General features: G+C 39.6%; 1 protein-coding gene across 4 annotated transcripts in view; it reads right to left on the bottom strand.

The window, feature by feature from the left end:
- NEDD4 (neural precursor cell expressed, developmentally down-regulated 4, E3 ubiquitin protein ligase) overlaps positions 1 to 24,809 on the bottom strand; it is a 90,811-nt gene that overhangs the window by 16,144 nt on the left and 49,858 nt on the right. For 3 of the 4 annotated variants that reach the window (XM_011940536.1, XM_011940538.1, XM_011940539.1), the window contains 10 exons: positions 21,330 to 21,496; positions 19,101 to 19,218; positions 18,849 to 19,016; positions 14,531 to 14,596; positions 10,849 to 10,968; positions 8,383 to 8,583; positions 6,630 to 6,710; positions 6,007 to 6,061; positions 5,858 to 5,916; positions 4,456 to 4,521 (listed from right to left, as the gene is read on the bottom strand). In XM_011940536.1, the coding sequence (XP_011795926.1) occupies positions 4,456 to 4,521; positions 5,858 to 5,916; positions 6,007 to 6,061; positions 6,630 to 6,710; positions 8,383 to 8,583; positions 10,849 to 10,968; positions 14,531 to 14,596; positions 18,849 to 19,016; positions 19,101 to 19,218; positions 21,330 to 21,496 (1,101 nt within the window). The remainder of the gene's footprint in view (positions 1 to 4,455; positions 4,522 to 5,857; positions 5,917 to 6,006; positions 6,062 to 6,629; positions 6,711 to 8,382; positions 8,584 to 10,848; positions 10,969 to 14,530; positions 14,597 to 18,848; positions 19,017 to 19,100; positions 19,219 to 21,329; positions 21,497 to 24,809) is intronic. The other variant, XM_011940537.1, reaches the window with a different exon arrangement.

Here is a 24,809-nt window from a genome sequence, read left to right as displayed (position 1 = left end):
TCTTCCTTCACTCATTAACAGATGGTGACATTTACAGACTGTGCCAGTGATATGTTTTGGCTGTGATCCTATCCAAATCTCATCTTGAATTGTAACTCCCACAATTCCCATGTGTCCTGGGAAGAACCCGGGGGGAGGTGATTGAATTATGGGGGCGGGTCTTTCCCACACTGTTCTCATGATAGTGAACGGGTCTCATGAAATCTAATGGTTTCTACGCACAAGCTCTCTCTGCCTGCTGCCATCCACGTAAGATGTGACTTGCTCCTCCTTGCCTTCTGCCATGATTGTGAGGCCTCCCTGGCCATGTGGAACTGTAGGTCCAATAAACCTCTTTCTTTTGTAAATTGCCCGGTCTCGGGTATGTCTTTATCAGCAGCGTGAAAAAGGACTAATATAGCCAGGCATGGGTCCCCTGGAATGGTAGGTTAACTCATTTAACTTTATAACAACACTATGCAAAAGCTACTCTTATTGTCTTCATTTTACATATAAAACTGAAGAAGACAACTTAAGAAAGTCTTAGCTCCTGAGTCTGTGCTCTTAATTAATGGAGCTACATTGCCTCACTAATCTTTTGTACATTTTTGGCTTATGTGACAAATGTATACAACTATGCTTTAGGCAGACCTTTTTGTACATTTTACAAAAGATATATCTAAATATTTTATTCCTCAGTACTTCGTGGGCAAATTTCCAGGGGAAACCAGTAAGAGAAAACATGCCATCAACATTCTGTCATCTCCAAAAAAGAAGGTTAGCTCTAAGGAAAAAAAAAATCAGTTTCATTCTCAATTTATTTAGGGAAAATGGAAAGCCCTATAGAAACGTAACAATGTAAGCAGTTGATATAAGCAATATAAGCATGATATGAGCAGTTTCTTACACTGCTTATGTCATTAAAAAAATGGTAAGCTTGCAGAAAAGCAACTTTAGCCTGGATGCTAGGGAGCTGGTGCAGGTAAGCATTTATCAAAGGTCTCCTCTGGGCCAGGTGGTATTGTAGTAGGGCCAATGATGGGGAATAAAGGGAATAAAAACACAGGGTAAGATGTCGTTGCTTCCTCAAGGAGTTTCTCATCTGGTGCATATGTGAAAAACAAGTGTAAATGCCGCTAATTCTGAGACTTAAAATAGGAGGACAATTGCTGGTGATAAAATATGGAAGCGATGTTCTGCAGGGCATAAAAGACTGAGCTATTGACTTCAAATGAGGCAATCAAGAAGGCTTTGAGAAGAAATCTTTAGACAGAGAGAAAGGGAGGGAAGGATGGAGGAACAGCATACATGAGGAGTCTGATATATTTAATACTTACAGGGTACAGAAGGAGAAGAAGGGAGAGGAAGGGAAAGAAAGCAGGGATTATAGTGAAAAAATGTGAAAAAGTAGTCTGGGGGCAGAGGGTGGACAGTGTGAATGCAGATGAGAAGAGAGTTTCTGAGTAGGAAAGCCACATGGTCAGATTGCTGGGTTCTCAGAAGCTGATGGGACAGGGTGTAAAGGGTGGTTTTAAGGAGGAGAAACAAGAGGCACACTGGTCAGTTAAAGATCCCTGGAATAGCTCAGTGAGAGAAGACAGAGGGACCTGTGAAGGAGCAATGGTAGTAGAAGAAGAGAGGGTTACAGGAGAAACTTGAGTGTTTGAACTGAGTAGTAGACAAGTGCATGCATTCTGAAATCTGGCCCTGTGTTCAAATCTTGACTCCACCATTCATTAGGAGTGAGACTTTGGACAGGTTACATGTCTTTTCTAAGGATTAATTTCCTCATCTATAAAATAGGGATAATAATAATGATAGCTATCCACATGGGAGTTGTTTCAAGACTTAATGGAATAATGCATTAAAAATGCTTACACAGTATCTGGCATACGGTAATTATTAGCCATCATTATTCCTAACTACAGGATGTTGAGGACAAGGAAGAGGAAAAGGTTAAAAACAGTGCATGGCTTTCAAGCACCGGTTTTTAATTTTTTTTTTTTTTTTTTGAGACAGAGTACTGCTCTGTCACCCAGGCTGGAGTGCAGTGGCATGATTATAGCTCAGTGCAGGTTTGAACTCCTGAGCTCAAGTACTCCTCCTGCCTCAGCCTCCCAAAGTGCTGGGATTACGGGCATGAGCCACTGCACCTGGTGTTTTTAATATTCTTTCTCTCTGTTTTGGTGCTACACGTTCTTATATTCTAAGCATTCTGCTCTTTGGCTATGATGTGTCTAGATACAGATTTTATTTTTAAAATACTGCTTGGGCCTTTTTATTAATGTGAGAATTCATATTCTTATCCTTCTCCTTATGATCTTGGTCCCCTCCTTCTGGAGTGACTTCATGTCCTTTTATTTTATTTTATTTATTATTATTATTTTTTGAGACGAAGTCTCACTCTGTCGCCCAGGCTGGAGTGCAGTGGCGCGATCTCGGCTCACTGCAAGCTGCACCTTCTGGGTTCACGCCATTCTCCTGTCTCAGCCTCCCGAGTAGCTGGGACTACAGGCGCCTGCCACCTCGCCCGGCTGATTTTTTTATATTTTTAGTAGAGACAGGGCTCCACTGTGTTAGCCAGAATGGTCTCAATCTCCTGACCTTGTGATCCATCCGCCTCGGCCTCCCAAAGTGCTGGGATTATAGGCGTGAGCCACCAAGCCTGGCCGACTTCATGTCTTTTAACCTTTCTTTTGTATGTTTATTCCTTTACCTACCTTTGTTGCATTCTGGGTAATTTCCATACAAATTAATTAATTTCTCTCTTAATTCTCTTAATCACCAATATGATATGTCATGTTGCTTAGGAACATGGGATCTGGAGCTAGACCACTTAGCTTTTCTACTTAATAACCATGGGACTTGATCACATTACCTATTCTCTCTGTGCCTCAGTTTCCTCATCTGTGAAATGTAATAGTAGTCCCTTCCTTACAGAGTTATTGTAGATATTAAATGAATAACATATGTAAACTTCTAAGAAGAATGCCTGGTATGCAGTGAGAGATCAACAAATATAATTGCTTTTATCTTTTTTTTTTTTGTATTTTGTGGCCTGTAATGGCATTGCCTCCCATCTCCTGCTGCCTGGAAGACATTAACAATTAGATACTACAACATGTTTCAACCACTTAGAGTGGCAAATGGAGAAGCTAGTGCTTCTATTCCTCCAGCATATTCTCATTAAGAATGAAAATATTTACCAGAACAATAAATCAGCAAACATTTAAAATCCCAAAATCTAGAAGTAGAAAACAAATTTCCAGGGAAATTTTGACACAATGTTATCTTTTCTTTTTTCTTTTTCTTTGAGACAGGGTCTCACTCTGTTGCCCAGGTTGGAGTGCAATGAAGTGATCTCAGCTCACTGCAACCTCTGCCTCCCGGGTTCAAGCGGTTCTCCTGCCTCAGCCTCCCGAGTAGCCAGGATTACAGGTGTGTAACATCACACCTAGCTAATTTTTGTATTTTTAGTAGAGACGGCGGTTTCACCATGTTGGCCAGGCTGGTCTCGAACTCCTGACCTCAAGTGATTCATCAGCCTCGACATCCCAAAGCGCTGGGATTACAGGTGTGAGCCACTGTGCCTGGCCCACAAAATTATCCTTAAAAATGAGTTTAGAAAGTTGATGATATTTAAGGATTTTATTAGGGCATAAAATGTTTACACTAAAAAAACTATCATGTTTTATTTTTGTTAAAAATCTGGGTGAAAATCTGAGGTAGCCGACCCACCATCTTGAATCTTTGTGAAAGCCAGCTTCTGGCTTAGAAAGCAAGAAAGTATGACCCAATATGGCCACCTAGTGGTAGTATTCCTAAACTGCAGGCAAAGGAGGACAGGATGAGCAAGTAAGAGAGGCACTAAAAGTAGCAGACACCAACAGAAATGAAATAGATGGCCAGATGATGAGTTTAGTTCCAAACATATTGCATTTGTGGTGATGGGAAAAAGTGTAGTGAACATAACTGATAAGCATACGGAGACAAGTCACAAGAGCACAGTTCCACTCATGATTGTATTTTTAAATTATGCAGAGACATTACATTTGAAGCTGTAGAGAATGAATGACTACCGCTAGAAAACAACAAAGTCATAAAACAAATCCAGACTCCTCCAACAGAGTCAAAGACTAGGCCAGAAGATAATTTCCCGAGCCACTCTTGCTCAGGTTCTACAAAGATCAAGCCCCATAAACCCCACAAGGATACATCAGGTTAGAGCTCTGGAAAGCAAACTTTAAACGCCATTTTTCTACATTATAAAATATCTTACAAAATAAAGACATAAAATAATCAGTGGTCTGTAGTGATATATCACAGCTACACAAAAAATAAGCATCCTTTCTCTATGAAAAACTGTTCACACAAAGTTGTTACAAATATACAACAAATTATTACTTTAAAAAACATTTCCCATTACTTTCCATCTACATATTGATGACTCAAGTATTTATCACAAACATCACTAACCTGCTTCTTCAACTTTCTTCGGAAGAACTCATACTTTCTTTTGTAATCCCTGGAGTAGGGCACTGCCTTTAGTGGGAAATTTTGGAAAAATAAAGAAGTTTAGGTTGTTTTTATTCTGGAACAATTTTTAAAGTTCCCGGCAGGGTATTTTATGAACATAAGTTAAGGGCATTAAAAGAAAAATATTTAGAAAGAAAAGTTTAATTAGAAGAAAAACAAATACAAAACTTTAAAATATTTAATTTCTCTGTTTAAGACAAAATTGTATTCAGCAATTCCTATGGCTGTAATTTTCATTATGCAATATTCTTAAAATGTAGCATGCCAGATATAGGAAATTTCTTCCAGGTAGAGAAATACTAGAAACAAAAATTTCCATTTCTAAAGAGACTTTCAAAGTGATTTCTCCATTAAACGGGCAATGTGAAAAGCGTACTTTTTCCTTGAACTCCAAGGAATTGCCTTTTTGAGCCATTAAAGGACTACATGTTGAGATAGTAAATAGTAATAAAAAAAGTATCTTCAGTTTTATTTTTATGAATTAGAAAACAAAATATGAATAAAATGGAAAAAGCAGCTATAAAAAAGGATAATAATTTTCCTATCAATCTGACTACAGTTATCATACATGGTAATATTTATACTTAAGTGTGGATGTGTCTTACATACTGGGCATTTACAATGATTTCTTTTTCGTTTTCTTTTCTCTTTTTCTTTTTTTTGAGATGGAGTCTCGCTCTGTCACCCAGGCTGGAATGTGGTGGTGCAATCTTAGCTCACCGCAACCTCCGCCTCCTGGGTTCAGGTGATTCTCCTGCCTTGGCCTCCCAAGTAGCTGGGACTACAGGTGTCTGCTACCATGCCTAACTAATATTTTTTGCATTTTTAGTAGAGACAGGGTTTCACCATACTGGCCAGGCTGGTCTTGAACTCCTGATCTCAGGTGATCCACCTTCCTTGGCCTCCCAAAGTGCTGGGATTACAGGTGTGAGCCTGGCCTGATTTCTTTTAAAAAATTTAAGAATGACCCGGGAGTGGATAGGGTGCTGCTGCTTCCTCATCTAGATACACTCTCTGCTCCTCTCTGATTTGTGGAGGACTGTCAACATTCTTGTTCAGACAGTGGCAGGCACCAGCCTGAGCTCAGCAGCCCACACTGCCTTAGCATTCCGACTATCTGGCTCACCTGTCTCCCACTGCTATTGCATAGGATAAAGACAATGACATTATAGAATCTTTTCAAATAACTGAGACTTGGAGTATGGGAAATGGGGGAGAGGAGAGAGAATGGCCAGTGTGCTTTCCTCTCAGTGCCTGTAGGGTTATGCCCTTGAGCATCTGCTCTTGAAGAGACAGGTGAGAGGACAGTCCCATCAGAGCACATTGGCACAGAGAGACTTACTGGTCCAGTTATTGCTACATTCTGCAACCGAGGATCTTCCCATTGTGTTCTTTTTATATCTGAAGGGAAGAAAAAGAAAAATGGTGTACTTTCTCACACATAAAATTTATTACAAAAAATAACATAATGAAAAATCGCATTGCACATACTGTGATTTATGTAGAAGATTCTTCCATCTGTGTGAGTTCTCTCTTCCCATCCTGGCTATAATGAAGAATGTATTTCAATTATGTTAGGATAGGGTTTTAGATGAATGGATAGAAAAATAGCCCTGGTTGTATGGTTAGTTTAACTTGCATATTCCATTCCATTCTCAGAAGGTACCAACCTTTTTAAATGTTTTTTTTATTTTTATTTTTTTGAGACGGAGTCTCGCTCTTTCACCCAGGCTGGAGTGCAGTGGCACTATCTTGGCTCACTGCAAGCTCCATCTCCTGGGTTCATGCCATTCTCCTGCCTCAGCCTCCCGAGTAGATGGGACTACAGGCGCCCGCCACCACGTCCGGCTAAGTTTTTGTATTTTTAGTAGAGACGGGGTTTCACCGTGTTCGCCAAGATGGTGTGTTGGCGCGATCCACACAAGATGGTCTGGATCTCCTGACCTTGTGATCCACCCGCCTCAGCCTCCCAAAGTGCTGGGATTATAGGCATGAGCCACCGCGCCCAGCCTACATTTTAATAATAATATTAGCTGATAAAGAACTACTATATCCAAAAATACAAAATATTTGAGATAGCCAAATTAGATGGGTTAGCATTTCTACACACTTACAGGTAAAGGCCCCAGATCACTGGAAGTATCAAGTGACGTCTTTCCTCTCAGATGGGCTGGAATTTTCAATCTTGGATCTTCCTTTTTTGGTAGAGTAAATAAAGAACAATACACACACACAAATTTTAAAACAATGAAAGTCAGTCTGTTACCATGTTTTCTAGCATCAATGGATATTTAAAATATTCTCTTGTAAAAGTCAATTTATACTTTATTTCCTAAATATGTGACATAATATTTTCTCCTTCTAAAATCTATCACTCTCAGGCTATAATATCAAAAGGAATAGGGAGTAGTTCTCAGGGATCACCACTAACTGGTAATCTCTTTTGCCCCACTCTTTAGGAAATGTGTCACATATGGCTTTTCTCTATGTAAAAACTGGTGAAAGAGTGGGACATTAAATCGGACCACATGATATTTCTTTCGTTCATTTTTTTTGAGACGGAGTTTCACTCTTGTCACCCAGGCTGGAATGCGATGGCACCATCTTGGCTCACAGCAACCTCTGCCTCCCAGGTTCCAGGGATTCTCCTGCCTCAGTCTCCTGAGTACCTGGGATTACAGGCATGCACTACCATGCCCGGCTAATTTTTGTATTTTTGTAGAGATGGGGTTTCACCATGTTGGCCAGGCTAGTCTTGAACTCCTGACCTCAGGTGGTCCACTCACCTTGGCCTCCCAAAGTGCTGGGATTACAGGCGTAAGCCACCATGCCCGGCCCTGGACCACATGATATTTCTAAGCCCCAGAACATGCATTTTGCCAGCTATCTGTTCAAGGGTTGATTAATATTTTTGAATAACAGGAAGGTAAGCCCAAAAACGTTATCAAAGGCCAATCCAGAATGTTAAAAAAGAGAACAAAATTCAATTTATTTGGTTTAATTTACATACATTATCTTAATAGTATTAATTTATTAAATAATTTTAGTATTATTTGAGCTATGTTGGTCTTTTAATAATTAATTAAAATCTATTCATCTGCTGCTAATTTTAAGTAATTTTTCTTTTTATTTATTTATTTTTTTGAGATGGAGTCTCGCTCTGTTGCCCAGGCTGGAGTGCAGTGGCGCGATCCCAGCTCACTGCAAGCTCCACCTCCTGGGTTCACGCCATTCTCCAGCCTCAGTCTCCCAAGCAGCTGGGACTACAGGCACCCACTACCATGCCTGACTAATTTTTCTGTATTTTTAGTAGAAACGAGGTTTCACCATGTTAGCCAGGATGGTCTTGATCTCCTGACCTTGTGATCTGCCCCCCTTAGCCTCCCAAAGTGCTGGGATTACAGGCATGAATCACTGTACCCGGCCTTTAAGTAATTTTTCTATTAGTGGTAAGCCAAGCACTAAACAACTTTAAGCCTTATCTTAAAATAAAAATACTTGTTCTACCTAGCCTCACAAGGTTTTTCTGATATTAAATGAGATATGGATTCAAAAGTGCTTTGGAGCTATAAAGCCTCATATAAAAGCAAAGGGTTATTCCTATATATCTTCCTAAGCATTTGTGACTAGTGAGCTAAAAACTGGAAATAGGAAGTAAACATGAATATCTCCGTAATCTAAAACAATATTAAAAAGAGGCATAAGCATTCTGTTGAATACATATAATATTATTAAGAATTCAACATATCTTTCAATGAATATTATGAAACACAGGTTATAGAAATACACACTTAAAGATTGTAAGGAACTATACATAAGAGATGATTATTGTTGTTATAAATTTAAATGGAAGAGTGTCAAACTTACCCAGGTGGTGGTTTTAGTGTTGTGGTCAATAAAGAAAGGCCTCCCATTTGGCGCATGTCGGACTTCCCAGCCTTTAGGAAGGAATCCTTGCTCAATTTCAGATGGCTGGGTCACCTGCTGGCTTGAATCACTGCTGGAGGCTTGTGATTGAGGGCCCGCAGAACTCTGGCTTGATGTCAGCTGACTGGTCTCCACTGTGGCCTAGCACATTAATGAAAACATAGTGTAATATTTTATAGAGAGAAAACTCACAAATAGATGCAGTTAAAAAGGCAACCTAACCTGCAAATAGAATACACACCCTCCATTAAAGAGACTCTACATATTTGAGGCTCATTTTCAAATGTAGTTATGGCATATTAATATTTTCCTAACATTTTAATAAATGCATTACATTTAATAACATTTAATAACACTTTTCCAAGAAATTATTTTGTATAACTTTATTTTTACAGTAATTTATAATTTCTCAACTCATTCTCAAGCAGTAAGATGGTAATTAACAGTCTGCTGTGGGTGCATCTGACTGAAGGAGGGAGGTCCACAAGCTCAAGCCCTAGCTGCAAGGGGAGCTCTGGTGCCTATGGGAGGAGGTCGTCTTTGTTTTCCCAAAATTCATAGGATGGGGAATTCCTCATACACAGAAGTAGATTCAAATGTTGGGCAGCCAAAATGAATGGCAAATATCTACCACAGAAATGGATAAGTGAAATGTAACATATTCATGACAGAATCCTAGCACTTTAGGAGGCCGAGGTGGGTGGATCACCTGAGATAGGAGTTTCAGACAGGAGTTAAGAGAAATACACTGGATCTATAAATCACAACATGGACAGAGCTTTAAAACAATGTTAAGCTAAAAAAGGTGTTGACTTATAGGGCAAAGTTTTTTTTTAATTGAGCAGCACCTCATTCTGTAAAATAAAATGAGTGTTCTCTCGTTGCAAAATTAGAAACACAGGCATATAAACAATATTTTACATTTTCTTTTCTTTTTTTGTTGGAGATGGAGTTTTGCTCTGTTGCCCAGGCTGGAGTACAGGGGCGCAATCTCGGCTCACTGCAAGCTCCGCCTCCCAGGTGCGATCAATTCTCCGGCCTCAGCCTCCCAAGTAGCTGGGATTACAGGCATGCGCCACCACACCTGGCTAATTTTATTTTACATTTTTAAAGCTCTTTATGTAAAAGGCTAAAAGAATACACAAGAAATTCAAGATGGTGGTTCCCCCTGGGGAATGGGACCAAGAGCTTGGCTAAAAGGAATTTAGCTTAACCTATAAGACTTTATTTTTAAAAATAAAACGTCTAGAAATTAATATGGTAACTTGTTAATGATGGTAATTCTGAGTGTAAAGAATATGTGCATTTGCTATATATTATTCTCTGCACTTTTCAGTGTTAAAAAATTTCTCAAGAAGAGACATGGTGGTAAGAGAAAATACATATTTTGCTAAACACTTACAAGGAAATATTATAGATGACACTATTGCCAAGGGGAGGTGTCATCAGCATAAACTTTTTTTTTTTTTTTTTTTTTGAGATGAAGTTTTGCTCTTGTTGCCCAGGCTGGAGCACAATGGTACAATCTCGGCTCACCGCAACCTCTGCCTTCTGGGTTCAAGTGATTCTCCTGCCTCAGCTCCCGCGTAGCTGGGATTACAGGCATGCGCCCAACCACACCTGGCTAATTTTTGTATTTTTAGTAGAGACGGGGTTTCACCATGTTGGTTAGGCTGATCTTGAACTCCCAACCTCAGGTGATCCACCCACCTAGGCCTCCCAAAGTGCTGGGATTACAGGCGTGAGCCACCTTGCCCGGCCCAGCATAAACTTCTTTAATAGATACCAATTGCCAAGATTATCTTTTAGTTAAAATAATGATCTTAACTATTCAAATTACAAAAATATCCCAAAACTAGATCATTTGCTTTTTCCTTATTCTCATTTGAACTTGTTTTACATAATAACAAGTGGTAATTTGTGTATATTAGAGATTCATAGGGAATGGTAGACACTTAACATCAGTGTCAGAAAATAAATAATTAGAAGATGCTACGGCCAGGCACAGTGGCTCATGCCTGTCATCCTAGCACTTTAGGAGGCTGAGGTGGGTGGATCACCTGAGATAGGAGTTTCAGATCCGTCTGGCCAACATAGTGGAACCCCATCTCTACTAAAAATACAAAAATTAGCTGGGCGTGGTGGTGTGCGCCTGTAGTCCCAGCTACTTGGGACGCTGAGGCAGGAGAATTGCTTGAACCCAGGAGGCAGAGGTGCAGTGAGCCGAGATCGTGCCATTGCACTCCAGCCTGGGCGACAAGAGCGAGACTCCATCTCAAAAAAAAAAAAAAAAAAAAAGAAGATTCTAGAAGTATCCAGCGTATACTACAAAGTGATATACTAGTTGACATAGGGATGTGACAGTTGAAACCCTGTAAGAGAGCAAGTGAACAAAATGCAGGATACCTGTACGGTGGGCTTTGTCCAAGTAGTCGTTCTGGAATTGTGATCTACATAATATGATCTTCCTCTTTCATCTTGTTTTTCTTCCCAACCTGGTGGTAATCCAGATGAAGTAGGCAAAAGCTACAGTGAAGCATAACAGAAGAATTAAATACATCAAGTTTAAGAATCCTTCTATCACCCCCAAAAGTTCCTTCCATCCCTATCCCTACTCTCAGCCTGAATCAACCACTCATCTGCTCTCTGTTGCTACAATTTTGCCTTTTCTAGAAATATATATATATATACACACACACACAGAGAGAGAGAGAGAGAGAGAAACAGAGTCTTGCTCTGTTGCCCAGGCTGGAGTACAGTGGTGCAATCTTGGCTCACTGCAACCTCTGCCTCTTGGGTTCAAGCTATTCTCGTGCCTCAGCCTCCTGAGTAGCTGGGATTACAGGCATGTGGCAACACACGCAGCTAGTTTTTGTATTTTTAGGAACAACAGGGTTTCACCATATTGGCCAGGCTGGTCCTGAACTCCTGACCTCAAGTGATCTACCTGCCTCGGCCTCCCTAAATGCTGAGGTTACAGGCATAAGGCACTGTGCCTGGCCAGAAGAATTAAATATTAATAAGAAAGAATCCTTTGAAAAGCACCACATCCCTTCTTCACTACTTGCTTGCTTTAAAACAATTCATATTTTATCTTATTTTGAACTAAAACCATGTATTATAATAAAAATGGGTAAATTATACATTTTAGTGAAGTAAACCACATTTTAAATATTTTAAAATGTGCAAAATAAAGTGCACAGTATTTCACTTGCGAAAAAAAAAACACTAGAACAATAATGATGAGAGTGATAACAACTCTAATAAAACATCCCAACAATAACAAGCACACACTCTGTTTAACACGGATAATATCATTTATTTCCCACCCAAATTTCAATGAGATAATTACTAATACTGGCTCATTTTACTGGTGAGTAAACAGAAGCTTACAATATGGAAGTAACTTGTTACTACACTTGATCTTAGCCAAAAGGCCGAGAGTGATGGAAGTAACCTGTTAAGCGACATTGCTTCTAAGGAATGGAGCTGAGATTTGAACCCAGGTAATCTAACAACAGAAATCATGCTTATCTGCTGAATCAAGGGTTACTCCTGCCTTGTTTCTCTAAAAGTTAGGAGATGCTGTTTATCATAGTTTGTTACAAATGAGTAAAGAGAGGTTTGGTTATTTCCAGGCTTACTTAAAATAGTCCTAAATCCAGGCTGGGTGTAGTGGCTTACCCCTATAATCCCAGCACTTTGAGAGGCTGAGGTGGGTGGATCACCTGAGTTCAGGAGGTTGAGGCCAGCCTGGCAAACATGGTGAAACCTCGTCTCTACTAAAAATACAAAAAAAATTAATGGGGCATGGTGGTGGGCACCTATCTCAGCTACTCAGAAGGCTGAGACAGGAGAATTGCTTGAACTGGGAGGCAGGGGTTACAGCACCATTGCACTCTAGCCTGGGCAACAGAGCAAAACTCCGACTCAAAAAAAAAACACAAAAATTAGCTGGGCATGGTGGTGCATGCCTGCAGTCCCAGCTACTCGGGAGGCTGAGGCAGGAGAATCGCTTGAACCCAGGAGGCGGAGGTTGCAGTGAGCTGAGACTGCGCCACTGCACTCCAGCCTGGGCAACGGAGCAAGACTCTGTCTCAAAAAAAAAAAAAAAAAAAAGTCCTAAATCTGGCCTTCCTGTTGTCATTTTGAACTAGATTAGACCTGGTTTGGTGTGGCTCCTTAAGGTGGCTTACAACATAAAAAACATCACCACCAGTCTCCACACTGAAGACACCGCTTACCAGATACACAGGAGCCCTACATACTTTGCTGACATTTGTGATGAACTGTTAGATCACAAAATGATGGATTTAAATGCTGCCCAGTTCTACAAATGTCCATCAGCTGGTGAACAGATAAATGTAGTGGATATATCTCTACAATGGAATACCGTGGATCTATGTGAAAAACAGCATGCTAAGTGAAAAAGGTCAGACACATAAGCTTATACCCTATGACTCCCTTTACATGAGATTTCTAGAAAAGGCAGAACTGTAGCAACAGAGAGCAGATGAGTGGTTCCTTGCAACTGCGAGCAGGCATAGGGATTGAGGGAACTTTTCGGGGTGATAGAAGGTTCTTAAACTTGATTGTGGTGATGTCTCCATAACTGTATACATTTACAAAAACTCTTTAATTGTATGAGCAAACATGGCTGGATTTTATGGTATGTAAATTACACTCCAAGAAAGCTCTTAAAAAAAAAAAAAACAAACCCAATCAATGTATTGAGGGAAAAAAAAGGCACGGAAACAACTTTTCTGGTACATAAAATATAAATCATCTCAAGATTCTGCTGCTCATCCGAAGCACCTAAAGTTGTGTCTTGGGTGAATGTCTGTCAGTCAATGAGAACTTCCACATATTCATTGTACAGAGGACATTATAAGGTGCAGAGGAAAAAATACCAAGGAACTCGACTTGAGCAGGTTCTGATCTAATGGAGGAGGCTGGACAGATGACAGTGAGTGACAGTAAGGCTGGTGAAGGTCATCTTTCAATGGCATCTGTCCTCTTGTTGATGGTCAATACTGACCAGAGCAATGGATGCATAGGTGGGTGATGTCTCATTCCTCAGCACAGGATCTGTGTCCCCTTCTTAGTGCAGGGTGTTACTCAGACAGATAAACCACTCGTGGGCTGAGGATTTTGAAGCCTCTGCATTGCTGTGCTAGAACATACCCTATTTTTCAAAGCTCATATCTAGACTGCCATTCCAAATTCCACATGGCTGGGGAAGAAAATGAGAAAGCCATTCCAAGTGGGGAAATGGAATGCACGCAGACTCAGAAGTGGGAGAGAACCAGGACATGGGAACAGTCTGCTTGGAAGAAAAAGCATAGACAGGAATGAAGAAAAAGCATAGAAGAAAAAGCATAGCAGAAGCAGGAGGCTTCTGCTGGGGGATAAGGAGAAGGGTAGGCTAAAGAGGCTGGGAGCCTGGGAGTTTTACTTTGGTTTCAAAAACAAGTAGGGCATCTGGAAAAGAGAGACACACTCAGAGTAGTGAGGCTGGTGTCAGGAAGAGGATGGAGGCAGGGTTAAGGTTCAAGCTGCCATCCAGGCTGTGGCTGGGACAGCACTGAGCAGGAGGAAGCAGAAGGCCTTAGTAGACTGGTGGATGTGATACTGCAGGGAAGAAACAGACCAGGGACTGATAAACTCCAGCCTGGCCACTGGGTGTGTCAATGCCAGTGCACACCTGAGTGATGAAACCCTGGCTATGCTTCATGTACAGGGCAGACATGGCTGCTGGACGCCATGTGCTTACGCAGAGCATCGGCAATTGGACACAGTGATCCTGAATTGTATGCTGCATGCAGCGGACCACCTCTTCAACCGACAAGCCCAGATGCCACCCACAGTCACCAGCATGCAGAGACTTTGCTTTTAACATGGGAGAGACAGTTCTGCATGTTTTGTCTTTAAGGCCTTTCCCTGAACATCACCACCTGGAGCCTACATTCTCTGTTGTAATAGTTCCCTGTAAGGCAAACATTCACACTCAGTCTTCCAAAAAATAAAAAATAAAAAGAGATGCTGAGTTTTATACTTTCCTTGATTGATGGGAGAGGGTAAAACTCACCACAGGAAGTGCAGGTTGTTCCTCAAAAGTATAGGCTTGTAAGCTGCCTCTTCTGCTGGAATGATTCTTGTGAAAAACCAAGACAACAGAAGAATATCTTGAGATTTGTGATTTGTCTTTGAGCATCAGCTAAGGTAGTGAGGGTAAGTATGACAGGGAAGAGAAGGCTGGCTAGGATGCAGCTGTCCAGACTGCAGGCTGAGGCACGTGGTCGCTCTCAGCCCCCTACGTGGACACCTTCACACATCCAGCTCCCACGCCCCGGCTGCTGGACTGCCTCCTGGACACCTTCTCTTGAATACAGAAACTCTTCTCAAATACACTCTCTCTCCACTTTAGTTACTAGTTTTATTGTTGTTTTAACTTCAAGTTTTCATCTTTTGTCACTTCAATGACAATGACAGCAATATCCTAATAGGTTTCCTCATTGCAAGTCTTACTTCCTTAAGTCCATTCTCCATGCTGCACGCTGCAGGTTCAGAGCATCCTGCAGTGCACAGCCAGTCCTGTCATTCTGGAGCTGAAGCCCATGACAGCACAGAAAACAATGCTTCCTGTGAGCACCACGACCTGCCTCTTCCTGACTTCTTCTGCCACTTCCCACTTTGCAATCTACCCCCTGGACATTCCAGACTACTTGTTTCCTGGAAATCTCTTGTTCATTCTTTCCTTATGTTTTTCTATTCATGCTATTATCACTATCCGAAATATCTTAGTTTTGTTATTTAACGACATCAAAATTGACAATGCACGTACAAATTAAATCAGAATATCCACTGTAGTACTGTTTATAATAGTACTGTAAACAATCTAAAGTCCTTTAATAGGAGACTGGTGAAATACCTTAAGGGCTACTTGTAAAATGGAATATGCCAGAGTTTAATGATTGTTTTAGTTGGTTTTTAAAGGAGTACATCTATATATAATGAAATGGTTCAATGTCTAAGAGACAGCAAGTGAACAAAGTAAGTTACCAAAAAGTATGTTTAAGATGATCTCAGGCTAAAAAATCATCTACAAATATATGTGTATGCATGCATGTTTATGAATATACAGAAAAAGTTTCCATATGTGTATGCATGTGATTTATCACCAGCAAATCAATATCATTTATTCTTTAGTCTTTGACCACTAATAGTAACTGAGGGAGCATACACTAGTGGTAAGACGTACGATTTAATTTTTATTTATTTATTATTTATTATTTATTAATTTATTTATTTTACTTATTTGTTTTTTTGAGCCAGTCTTGCTCTGTCGCCCAGGCTGGAATGCAGTGGCGCGATCTTGTCTCACTGCAACCTCCACCTCCCAGATTCAAGCAATTCTCCTGCCTCAGCCTACTGAGTAGCTGGGATTACAGACACGTGCCACCGTACCCGGCTAATTTTTATATTTTTAATAGAGACGGGGTTTCGCCATGTTGGCGAGGCTGGTTTCGAACTCCTGACCTCATGTGATCTGCCCGCCTTGGCCTCTCAAAGTGCTGGAATTACAGGTGTGAGCCACGATGCCCAGCCTTAAGTTTTATTTTATATACCTAAATACAATCTCAATTTATAACTGTAACCATACAGTGCTTTTAAAATATTTTTTTTAAATAGATAACAATCATTCATGTTATAAAATTCGAAAGAAGCCTGGGCAACAATACTATACCCAGTCTCTACAAAAAATTTTTTAAAAAATTAGTGGGGGTACAATGGCATGTGCCTGTAGTACCAGCTACTCCAGAGGCTGAGGTGGGAGAATCTCTTGAGCTCAGAAGTTTGAGACTGCGGTGAGCTATGATCATGCTACTGCACTCCAGCCTGGGTGACAGAGTGAGATCCTATCTCAAAAAACCAAAAGGTACAAACAATATATATCCTATTCATTCTTTGCCTCTCTTCAGAGGCAAGCAACGTCACTAGTTTCCTGTTTAGTTCTTGAGTAAATCATACACACATTTATGCTCTGCATTTAAGTAATTTACATAAATCCTGGCATAACAAACACACTGTTCTGTACCTTGCTGTTTTTCATTTATCAACATCTCTTAGGGATTGTTCCATCCAACATATACACTTGAGCCCACCTTGTTCTCTTCAATGGCTGCATAGTATCACACTATATGGTTGCCAGGTATTACTTTAAGTAAAAAAAAAAATACCAGGAAGAAAGGGAATGGGATTGCATGTGATTTATCACCAGTGAATCAATATAGTTTATTCTTTTTTTTTCTTGAGACGGAGTTTCGCTGTCACCCAAGCTGGAGTACAATGGTGCGATCTTGGCTCACTGCAACCTCTGCCTCTTGGGTTCAAGCAATTCTTCTACCTCAGCCTCCCGAGTAGCTGGGATTACAGGTGTGCACCACCACACCCAGCTAATTTTTGTATTTTTAGTAGTGACAAGGTTTCGCCATATTGCCCAGGCTGGTCTTGAACTCCTGACCTCAAGCCATCTGTCCACCTCAGCCTCCCAAAGTGCTGGGATGATAGGCGTGAGCCACCGTGCCCGGCCTAATGTAGTTTATTCTTTAGGTCTTTGACTGCCCTGTCCTACTCTCCTGTGAAAAAATGAAATGAATGAAGACAGAACAGACAAATGGAAGAAAGGAAGGGCAGGAGGCAGGCAGGCAGATTTACTGGTGGATATTCATATTCACGTACAACTATCTACTGTGAAGGTTCTTGAAGAAGATGCTAGAGCAGAGGTTAGCACACATTTCCTGTTAAGGTCCAGACAGTAAATACTGACTGTGGGCCATGTGGTTGCTGCTGTAACTACTTAATTCAGATGATATAGTGTGAAAGCAGAGATGCGCAATATCTAAACAAATGATGTGGCTGTATTCCAGTGGTAATTATTCATAACAGGCAGCTGCCGATTTGCCCCACCCGTTGTAGTTTGCTTTCCTCTGCGCTAGAATATAAGTCCCATGAAGGCAGGAGATACTGTTAATTTCATTTACTGATGTATCCTCAGTAACTAGCATATAGTACCTTGCTCTCAATAAATATTTACTTGCTCTCAATAAATATTTACTAACTAAATGAAAGGCAGGGAAACCTCAACTGGAAATGACAAATAGCATCCTCTCAGAGAACAATCTTTGTCTCCTACTGAATCTCCCCTGGATAGAGTTTAGACAGCCAGCTATGAAGTTCTCATCATGGAAGCATATGCTGGAATACTTTATTCTGAACCCTATGGACAACAGTTTTTACAGTAGTGGCTGAAGTGCAAATGTCATCTATTTCCTTGTTTAGTCAAAGTATATCAGTTCTTATTCATATATACCTGTTGGTGACATTTGTGATATAATGTTAAAACTTCAGGTCAGAAGCAGTGGCTCATGCCTATAATCCCAGCACTTTGGGAGTCTGAGGCGGGTGGATCACTTGAGCCCAGGAGTTCAAGACCAGCCTGGCCAACAGGGTCAAACTCCTCCATCTCTACTAAAAATACAAAAATTAGCTGAGCGTGGTGGTGTGCGCCTGTAATCCCAGTTATTCAGGAGGCTGAGGCATGAGAATCGCTTGAAACTGGGAGGTGGAGTTTGCAGTGAGCCAAGACAGCACCATTGCACTCCAGTCTAGGTGACAGAGTGAGATGTCTCAAAACAGACAGACAGACAAACAAACAAAAAACCAACTTCAGCATAACTGGGAGAGAGAAAAGCAGTCCCTAACATCCAGGAGCTGGCCTGGCACTCATAGGTAAGATCAAGACAAAATCAAGACCACTCTGTAATTGTGGCTGAATATAGACAAAACATGCACATCGTCCAAGCCACAAAATACCAAACATTTCCCTATCCTGGCAAATGTGAGTGACTGTTCCACTTTGCTAATCATAGCTTTAGCCTCACTATGGGTAAGAGTTGAGATGCAAAATCATAGAATTATCCCTGCTTCCCAACAGCATCTCACATAGAGCAAAGTCCTGCTTCCTAAAACACTCTTCAAAATCACCTAACGGGAGCCCAAATCCTTGAAGTCTTTTCTAACATTCTGTTACCAAAACACCAATGGTGCATGTTCTCCCTTGCTGAAATGAACAATAAACCCAAGTTGTTCAATTACAAATGTGTCCCTAGTGATTTTTGACTGGAGGGTATTCACATAACGGAAATTTGGATGCCATGACTCTGGTCCATACTATTGATGGGAATATTTGAAAAATGCCCAAGTTATAAAGTCCCAAGATCTCTAACATATTATTACATATTATTGCATTTAAGACAAAATTTTACATAAAAGTTAGTTGTTGAATGGTATAATATGCATAATATAAACTACTGAAGCCATAACAAAATCTAAGAGCGTCTTACTGAGCTGGATGCTGACTGGCTTGGGGCTGAATTTCCAAAAATGGTGAGTCTGGCATTCAATTCTTCTGCAAGATGAGTTGGAACATCCAAGTTACTTGACGGTGGAGGTGATGGGAAGGCCTGGCTACTATACATGGTGGCTTCATCTTCTCTTATAATTTCCCAGTTCTAAAATGAACAGAATAAACTTCAGTCACACATACTTTATTGCTGTAACGTGTCTATCAAGGAGAACTAGGAAACTACTTGTACCTCGGAAGACTCCCGGTTATCAACACTTTCTGTTTCCTCGGATATTTGCCGCCTGGTGGTAAATGCACGTTGTGCTTGCAGTTGAATGTTGCCATTCTCAGCATCTGTTAGGTTGTCCCTATATTGGAAGTATAAAAAGCCATCATCCATGTCTTAAGTAGTTACAATGATTGTCAAAGATTCTGTGATCATTGAAAAAAAAAATCTACATTAGATCAATAAAAAAATGTATTGTCTCTGACCAAAGGCTATTTCAACATGTATAGATTCAATCATGGGTAGGCAGACTGGTATATTTAGAGTATCTTACTGAGTTTAAGGTTTTGTGGAAAGGTATAACATGTCTGATTTGATATTTTAGTTTGTCACTGTGTCTAGGATAATGTCCAACACATATAGGTACTCAAACATATTTGTTGAATGAATGAATATCAGAGTGCTTCACAGATTATTTCATTATATTATTTTGCCATGTTATTATAAGAGTAATAGAGTTACACATACATCTTTCTGATATCAGATAGTACATTTTCTAGAACTGGTCTTAAGCCAGGAGTAGAGTACTCCATGCATCAATGTGAAGAGCAGAATGAAAGATGGTTTAAGAACTTTATAATGAAAAGCTTAGGAATTACGTATCTGTTAGGAATGGTATCTGTTTTTGGTAATACACAGTCATGAGCCTGTTCTGAAAATGGTAATAGTAAAGATTTGTCTCAGCTTAGGAGAAGTACAATAAATCAGATTGGATGGTTAATGAGCATTAAAAAAAAAATAGAAAGAATGAATAAGACCTAGTATTTGACAGCTTAACAGGTGACTACAGTCAATAATAATTTAATTGTACATTTAAAAACAACCAGAAGACTGTAATTGGATTGTTTGTAAGACAAAGGATAAAGGCTTGTGAGGATGGACACCCCATTTTCCATGATGTGATTTTATTATGCCTTGCATGCCTACATCAAAACATCTCATGTACCCCACAAATATATATACCTATTAGGGACCCACAAAAATAAAAAAAAAATCAGATTGAACACCCTTACCCCAGTCATTTATATTATTCTAATTATTCGCATTTAATATAACCGGTCTATCAGATCAAGAATTTTGTTCAAATATTTAATAATAAAATTATTGTTCATTTATTTAATGCCACATGAGCTCAGGCTAGTCGCAAGACCAGTTCTTACTGTACTGTAGCTAAAGAAATCATAATTTTGATACACGGTTCTAAGGGAAAGTTTCATTTTTTTTTTCCCCCAAATATTTGATTTTGGCTACCTGAAAACAACATCAGCCACAGTGAAAGAAATGTCATTTTGCTCAAGTAAGCCTTGCCATAATACTGAGGTATGCAACAGGGCAATTTGTCTTCAGCTTTGCAGTCTGTACATCACTCTATGAAGATTGAAGCTTCTGCGCCACGAAGTACTTGAATTGCTGATTTGTTTTGGAAGGATATGAGAACAGAAAATATCTATGAAAGTGCCTGGCACATATCAGGCACAAAATATCAAAGCCAAAAATTAGGAGACTAATGAACACACTAAAAAACTACAAGGATGTTTCAAACAGAAGACTAAAGGAAGACTTTATAAGACTATATGGAAGGAAAAATGGAAGGGGATTTGAGAATAAATATGAATGGGAGATTTTATAAATGTATACACAATCTAATGATAACAAAAAAAAATCACTGAGGAGACATAAGTTAGAATATGTTGAAAGTCGTTCCATCTTTGATCTGTGCATGCTGGAAGTTGTGTGGATATTGACCAGACTATCAAATGGGCATTTAACGTAAGACCCTTATTATTGAGTCCTTTATATTTTACAAATAATTTATATTTTAAAAAGAGTACTGTAGAAATTAACATTTTATTATATTTTAATAATAAACTTTAAAATTCTCTAAGACTTCTAATTCAGCCTAAAAAGAAATATGTACTATTTGTGGCTATATAATAATTAAAAACTTATTAAAATTAAGAGACAATTAAAAGGGTAGTATCTAGTGTCAAATAATTTTGAATATTATCAAGTCATTTAAAAAAAGAAACAGCGGAGTTAGGATTTTCAAAGTCCCGGGCCATAAAAACCCTAGTATTCTTATAGTTTATGGATCACTATACTGTTATGAATCCATCTGAGACATGACTTCAAAATGAAAATTCGTAGTTAAAGTGCTTCCAGATTAAAATTGTGAAAGCCATCAGCACATACTGAGGGGTTGGTCTTTTCCACTGTGTTCTTCTAGATTCATGGTTTACATAGTAGGTCCTTCCAAGGATATCCTGCCTCTCTTCCCACCCTGGAGGTAGAGGAGAAGGTTCCTGTTGTTGCTGCAAATGGCAAGCAGCATCTGGTTGGTCCAAAACAACCCAGCCAGGCTGAAAAACAGGATGGTAGCAATTAAGTTTATGCATGATTTTTTTAACTTTAGAAATTCTATGTTAAAGGAAATTTAAAAACAGATTTTCTATACCAAGTTTTAGAAATTATGCATAGACAGAATTAACAATCCTCAATTTTTAAGACCATAATCTACTTTATGATAATGAAGACTTTTTTTTTTTTTGCACAAATGATAACCATTGAAATTTTGTCTAAAATTGTCCAAAACTTTTTCAAAAAAAAAAACTTTACAGGCACAAGCCTGTAAAGTTTCCACCAGGTTCTGCCTGGGTGACAGAACCAGACCCTGTCTCAAAACAACAACAAAACAGAACTTGACAAATCTATTTAAAATTTTCATAACAAAAAAGTAATAAAAGTATGTGAGGTGACAGATTTAATTAGCCTGATTTCATCATTCTGCATTGTAAGTATATACCAAAACATCACATTGTCCTCCATAAATATATACAACTATTGTTTGTCAATCAAAAATAAAATTTAAAAAAATCTAAAAGAAAAAAAGGACAAAAAATCTTTTAAATAAACAACCATGGAAAGTTGGAAAGCACTGAGAAATTGAGAAGCATAGTTTAAACTACTCATATAATCTTAGGCCATTCTCTAAATTATCAGCTGAATGAGGGCAAGGATTATTTCTCATTGGTCATTGTCTTTCCTGCAGAGAAAGCACCTTGTTTATAGTAGAAATCAGTAACTATCTGACACATGGAAAAAATCATTAGATTAAAGTCAAATACATAGAGGGGCAAGACAGGGAAGGGCAAATGATTTAGAAATAACTGCTACAGTGAATTCTCTAGTGATGGAAAAGTCATTCTGATTCCCTTGTCTGATTTCTCTCTTTCTCCTCCAGACCAAGGCAAGGCATTTTATCAAGTCATAAAACAGCCAAAGAAAGATTAAAAAAAAATGCACTGGAAGTTTGGTTTCTCAGAGACTAACAAGGGGCAAAATTAACATAATGCCTTAGGGCAGTTAAAGTAGGAACTGACAGAAAAGGGTACCAAGAGTTAATGCTCTTATATGAGAAAACTCAGAAAAGGCAGTGGGTCAAAGATTCTATTAAACACTGATTGGTTAGGAAAGCATTAGAAACTGAAATAAACTGGTGAAGAAAACTTTAAAATGCTCCCAGAAAGACACAAAAGAAGACTTAAGTTAGGGAAAGACATAGTCTAATCTTGGCTGGGAAGACTCAGTCTCACAAAGGTGTCAATTCTTCCCACGTTAATCTACAAATTACCAAGATGCCAACAAAACTACATCATGATTTTAAAAGAATAGGCCGGGTGCAGTGGCTCAGGCCTATAATTCCAGCACTTTGGAAAGCTGAGGCAGGCAGATCATCTGATGTCGGGAGTTTAAAACCAGCCCGACCAACATGGAGAAACCCCATCTCTACTAAAAATACAAAATTAGCTGGGCGTGGTGGTGGGTGCCTGTAATCCCAGCTACTTGGGAGGCTGAGGCAGGAGGATTGCTTGAACTCGAAAGGCAGAGGTTACGGTGAGTCAAGATCACGCCATTGCACTCCAGCCTGGGCAACAAGAGCGAAACTCCATCTCAAAAAAAAAAAAAAAAAAAGATACAAGGCAATTCTCAAGTTCAAATAGAAACATAAACAAGCAGGAATAAGCAGCACAATTTTTAAAAAGAAGAGCAAGAAGTGAAGATCAACCCTACCAGATAAAACATATTAAAAATGACAACAATTAAAGCTGTGTGGTTCTGGTGCATGCATTGACAGGCAGCTCAATAGATTTGCCCAGAAAGAAACTCAACTTTACAGGAATTTTGGCCGGGCATGGTGGCTCACACCTGAAATCTCAGCACTTTGGGAAGCCGAGGTGGGCGGGTCACTTGAGGTCAGGAGTTTGAGACCAGCCTGGCCAGCATGGTGAAACCCCATCTCTACTAAAAATACAAAAATTAGCTAGGCATGGTGGCGGGCACCTGTAATCCCAGCTACTTGAAAGGCTGAGGCAGGAGAATTGCTTGAGCCCGGGAGGTAGAGATTGTACCACTGCACTCCAGCCTGGGCGACAGAGCAAGACTCTGTTTAAAAAAAAAACAAAAAACAAAAACTTTATAGCAATTTAGAATATGATAAAGACATTTCAAATCTGTGGCAAAATAAGCAGATTACTTAGAAAATGGGCATCCATTTGGAAAAAACTTCACTTGAATCCCTACCTCATGCCTTGTATCAGGAAAAGTTACAGACTGAATAATATCTAAATGTTTAAAAGTGAAACCAAAAAGTGTTAGTAACAAACTTTTGAAAATTTTAGAAATACATTTTAAGAGTGGGACACTGTTAAGTATGACACCAAACTTTGAAGGTATGAAAGAGAAGATCTATAAATTTGACAACAAAACACCCAAATTTGTGTATGGCCAAAACTACTAACATATATATATGTTATAAAGAGCAAATGACAAAGTGGCAAACATTTTCGGTACTTGGATAACTGACACAGAATAATTTCCTTAGATACATAGAGTTTCTGTTATAGGCCTGGAGATCAGCAGTAAATGACTGTTGTGTGACAGGCAGTGGATTGCTTCCAAGATGGAAGAGAATTCTTCTATGTTGGAAGGCTAGACTTGAAAACGAGGCTGCAGGGAAGAGTTGGGAAGGAAAGGAATGTTTTTTGGTAGCAGGGAGAAATGGATAGGGGGTTTCTGCAGCAAGGTTGATCTATCTTGGCTAGCTCTGTATAGAAGGTGATGGATAGTGGAGGAGCAAGATGACGGAATAAATTATTTTGGGAGAAAAGGTCTGGATGGGAATTTCTCTTTCTTTCTTCTCTCTCTCTCCACATGGTCTGACATCCAGGTTGGAGTGCAGTGGTGCCATCACAGCTCACTGCAGCCTTGACCTCCTGAGCGTAAGCAATCTTTCACCTTAGGCTTTAGGTGCATACTACCATGCCGAGCTAATGTTTTATTTTTTTTTTTTTTAGAGATGGGGTCTCGCTGTGTTGCCCAGGCTGGTCTCAAACTCCTGGGCTCAAGCAATCCTCCTGCCTTGGTCTCCCAAAGTGCTGGGATTACCAGCGTGAACCACTGTGCCCAACCTTTCCTCTCTTTTTTTTTTCCTTTTTACCTCTTTTATAAGAATTGTTATGTTTTTTTTTCTTTTTATTGCCCAAATTCCATTTTCTTCTTTCCCTATATCCTCTTACTTTGTCTGCCCATCCATGTTTATCTTCCTTCTTTCTTTTCCTTTCCCTTAAACTATGATAATATAGGATCTAGCATACCTAAAAATTAGTCTTGCAT

Source organism: Colobus angolensis, unplaced genomic scaffold (assembly GCF_000951035.1).
Source record: "Colobus angolensis palliatus isolate OR3802 unplaced genomic scaffold, Cang.pa_1.0 Scaffold19, whole genome shotgun sequence".
In the NCBI taxonomy this organism is placed as follows: Eukaryota; Metazoa; Chordata; class Mammalia; order Primates; family Cercopithecidae; genus Colobus; species Colobus angolensis.
This window is presented reverse-complemented; position numbering and strand designations above follow the sequence as displayed.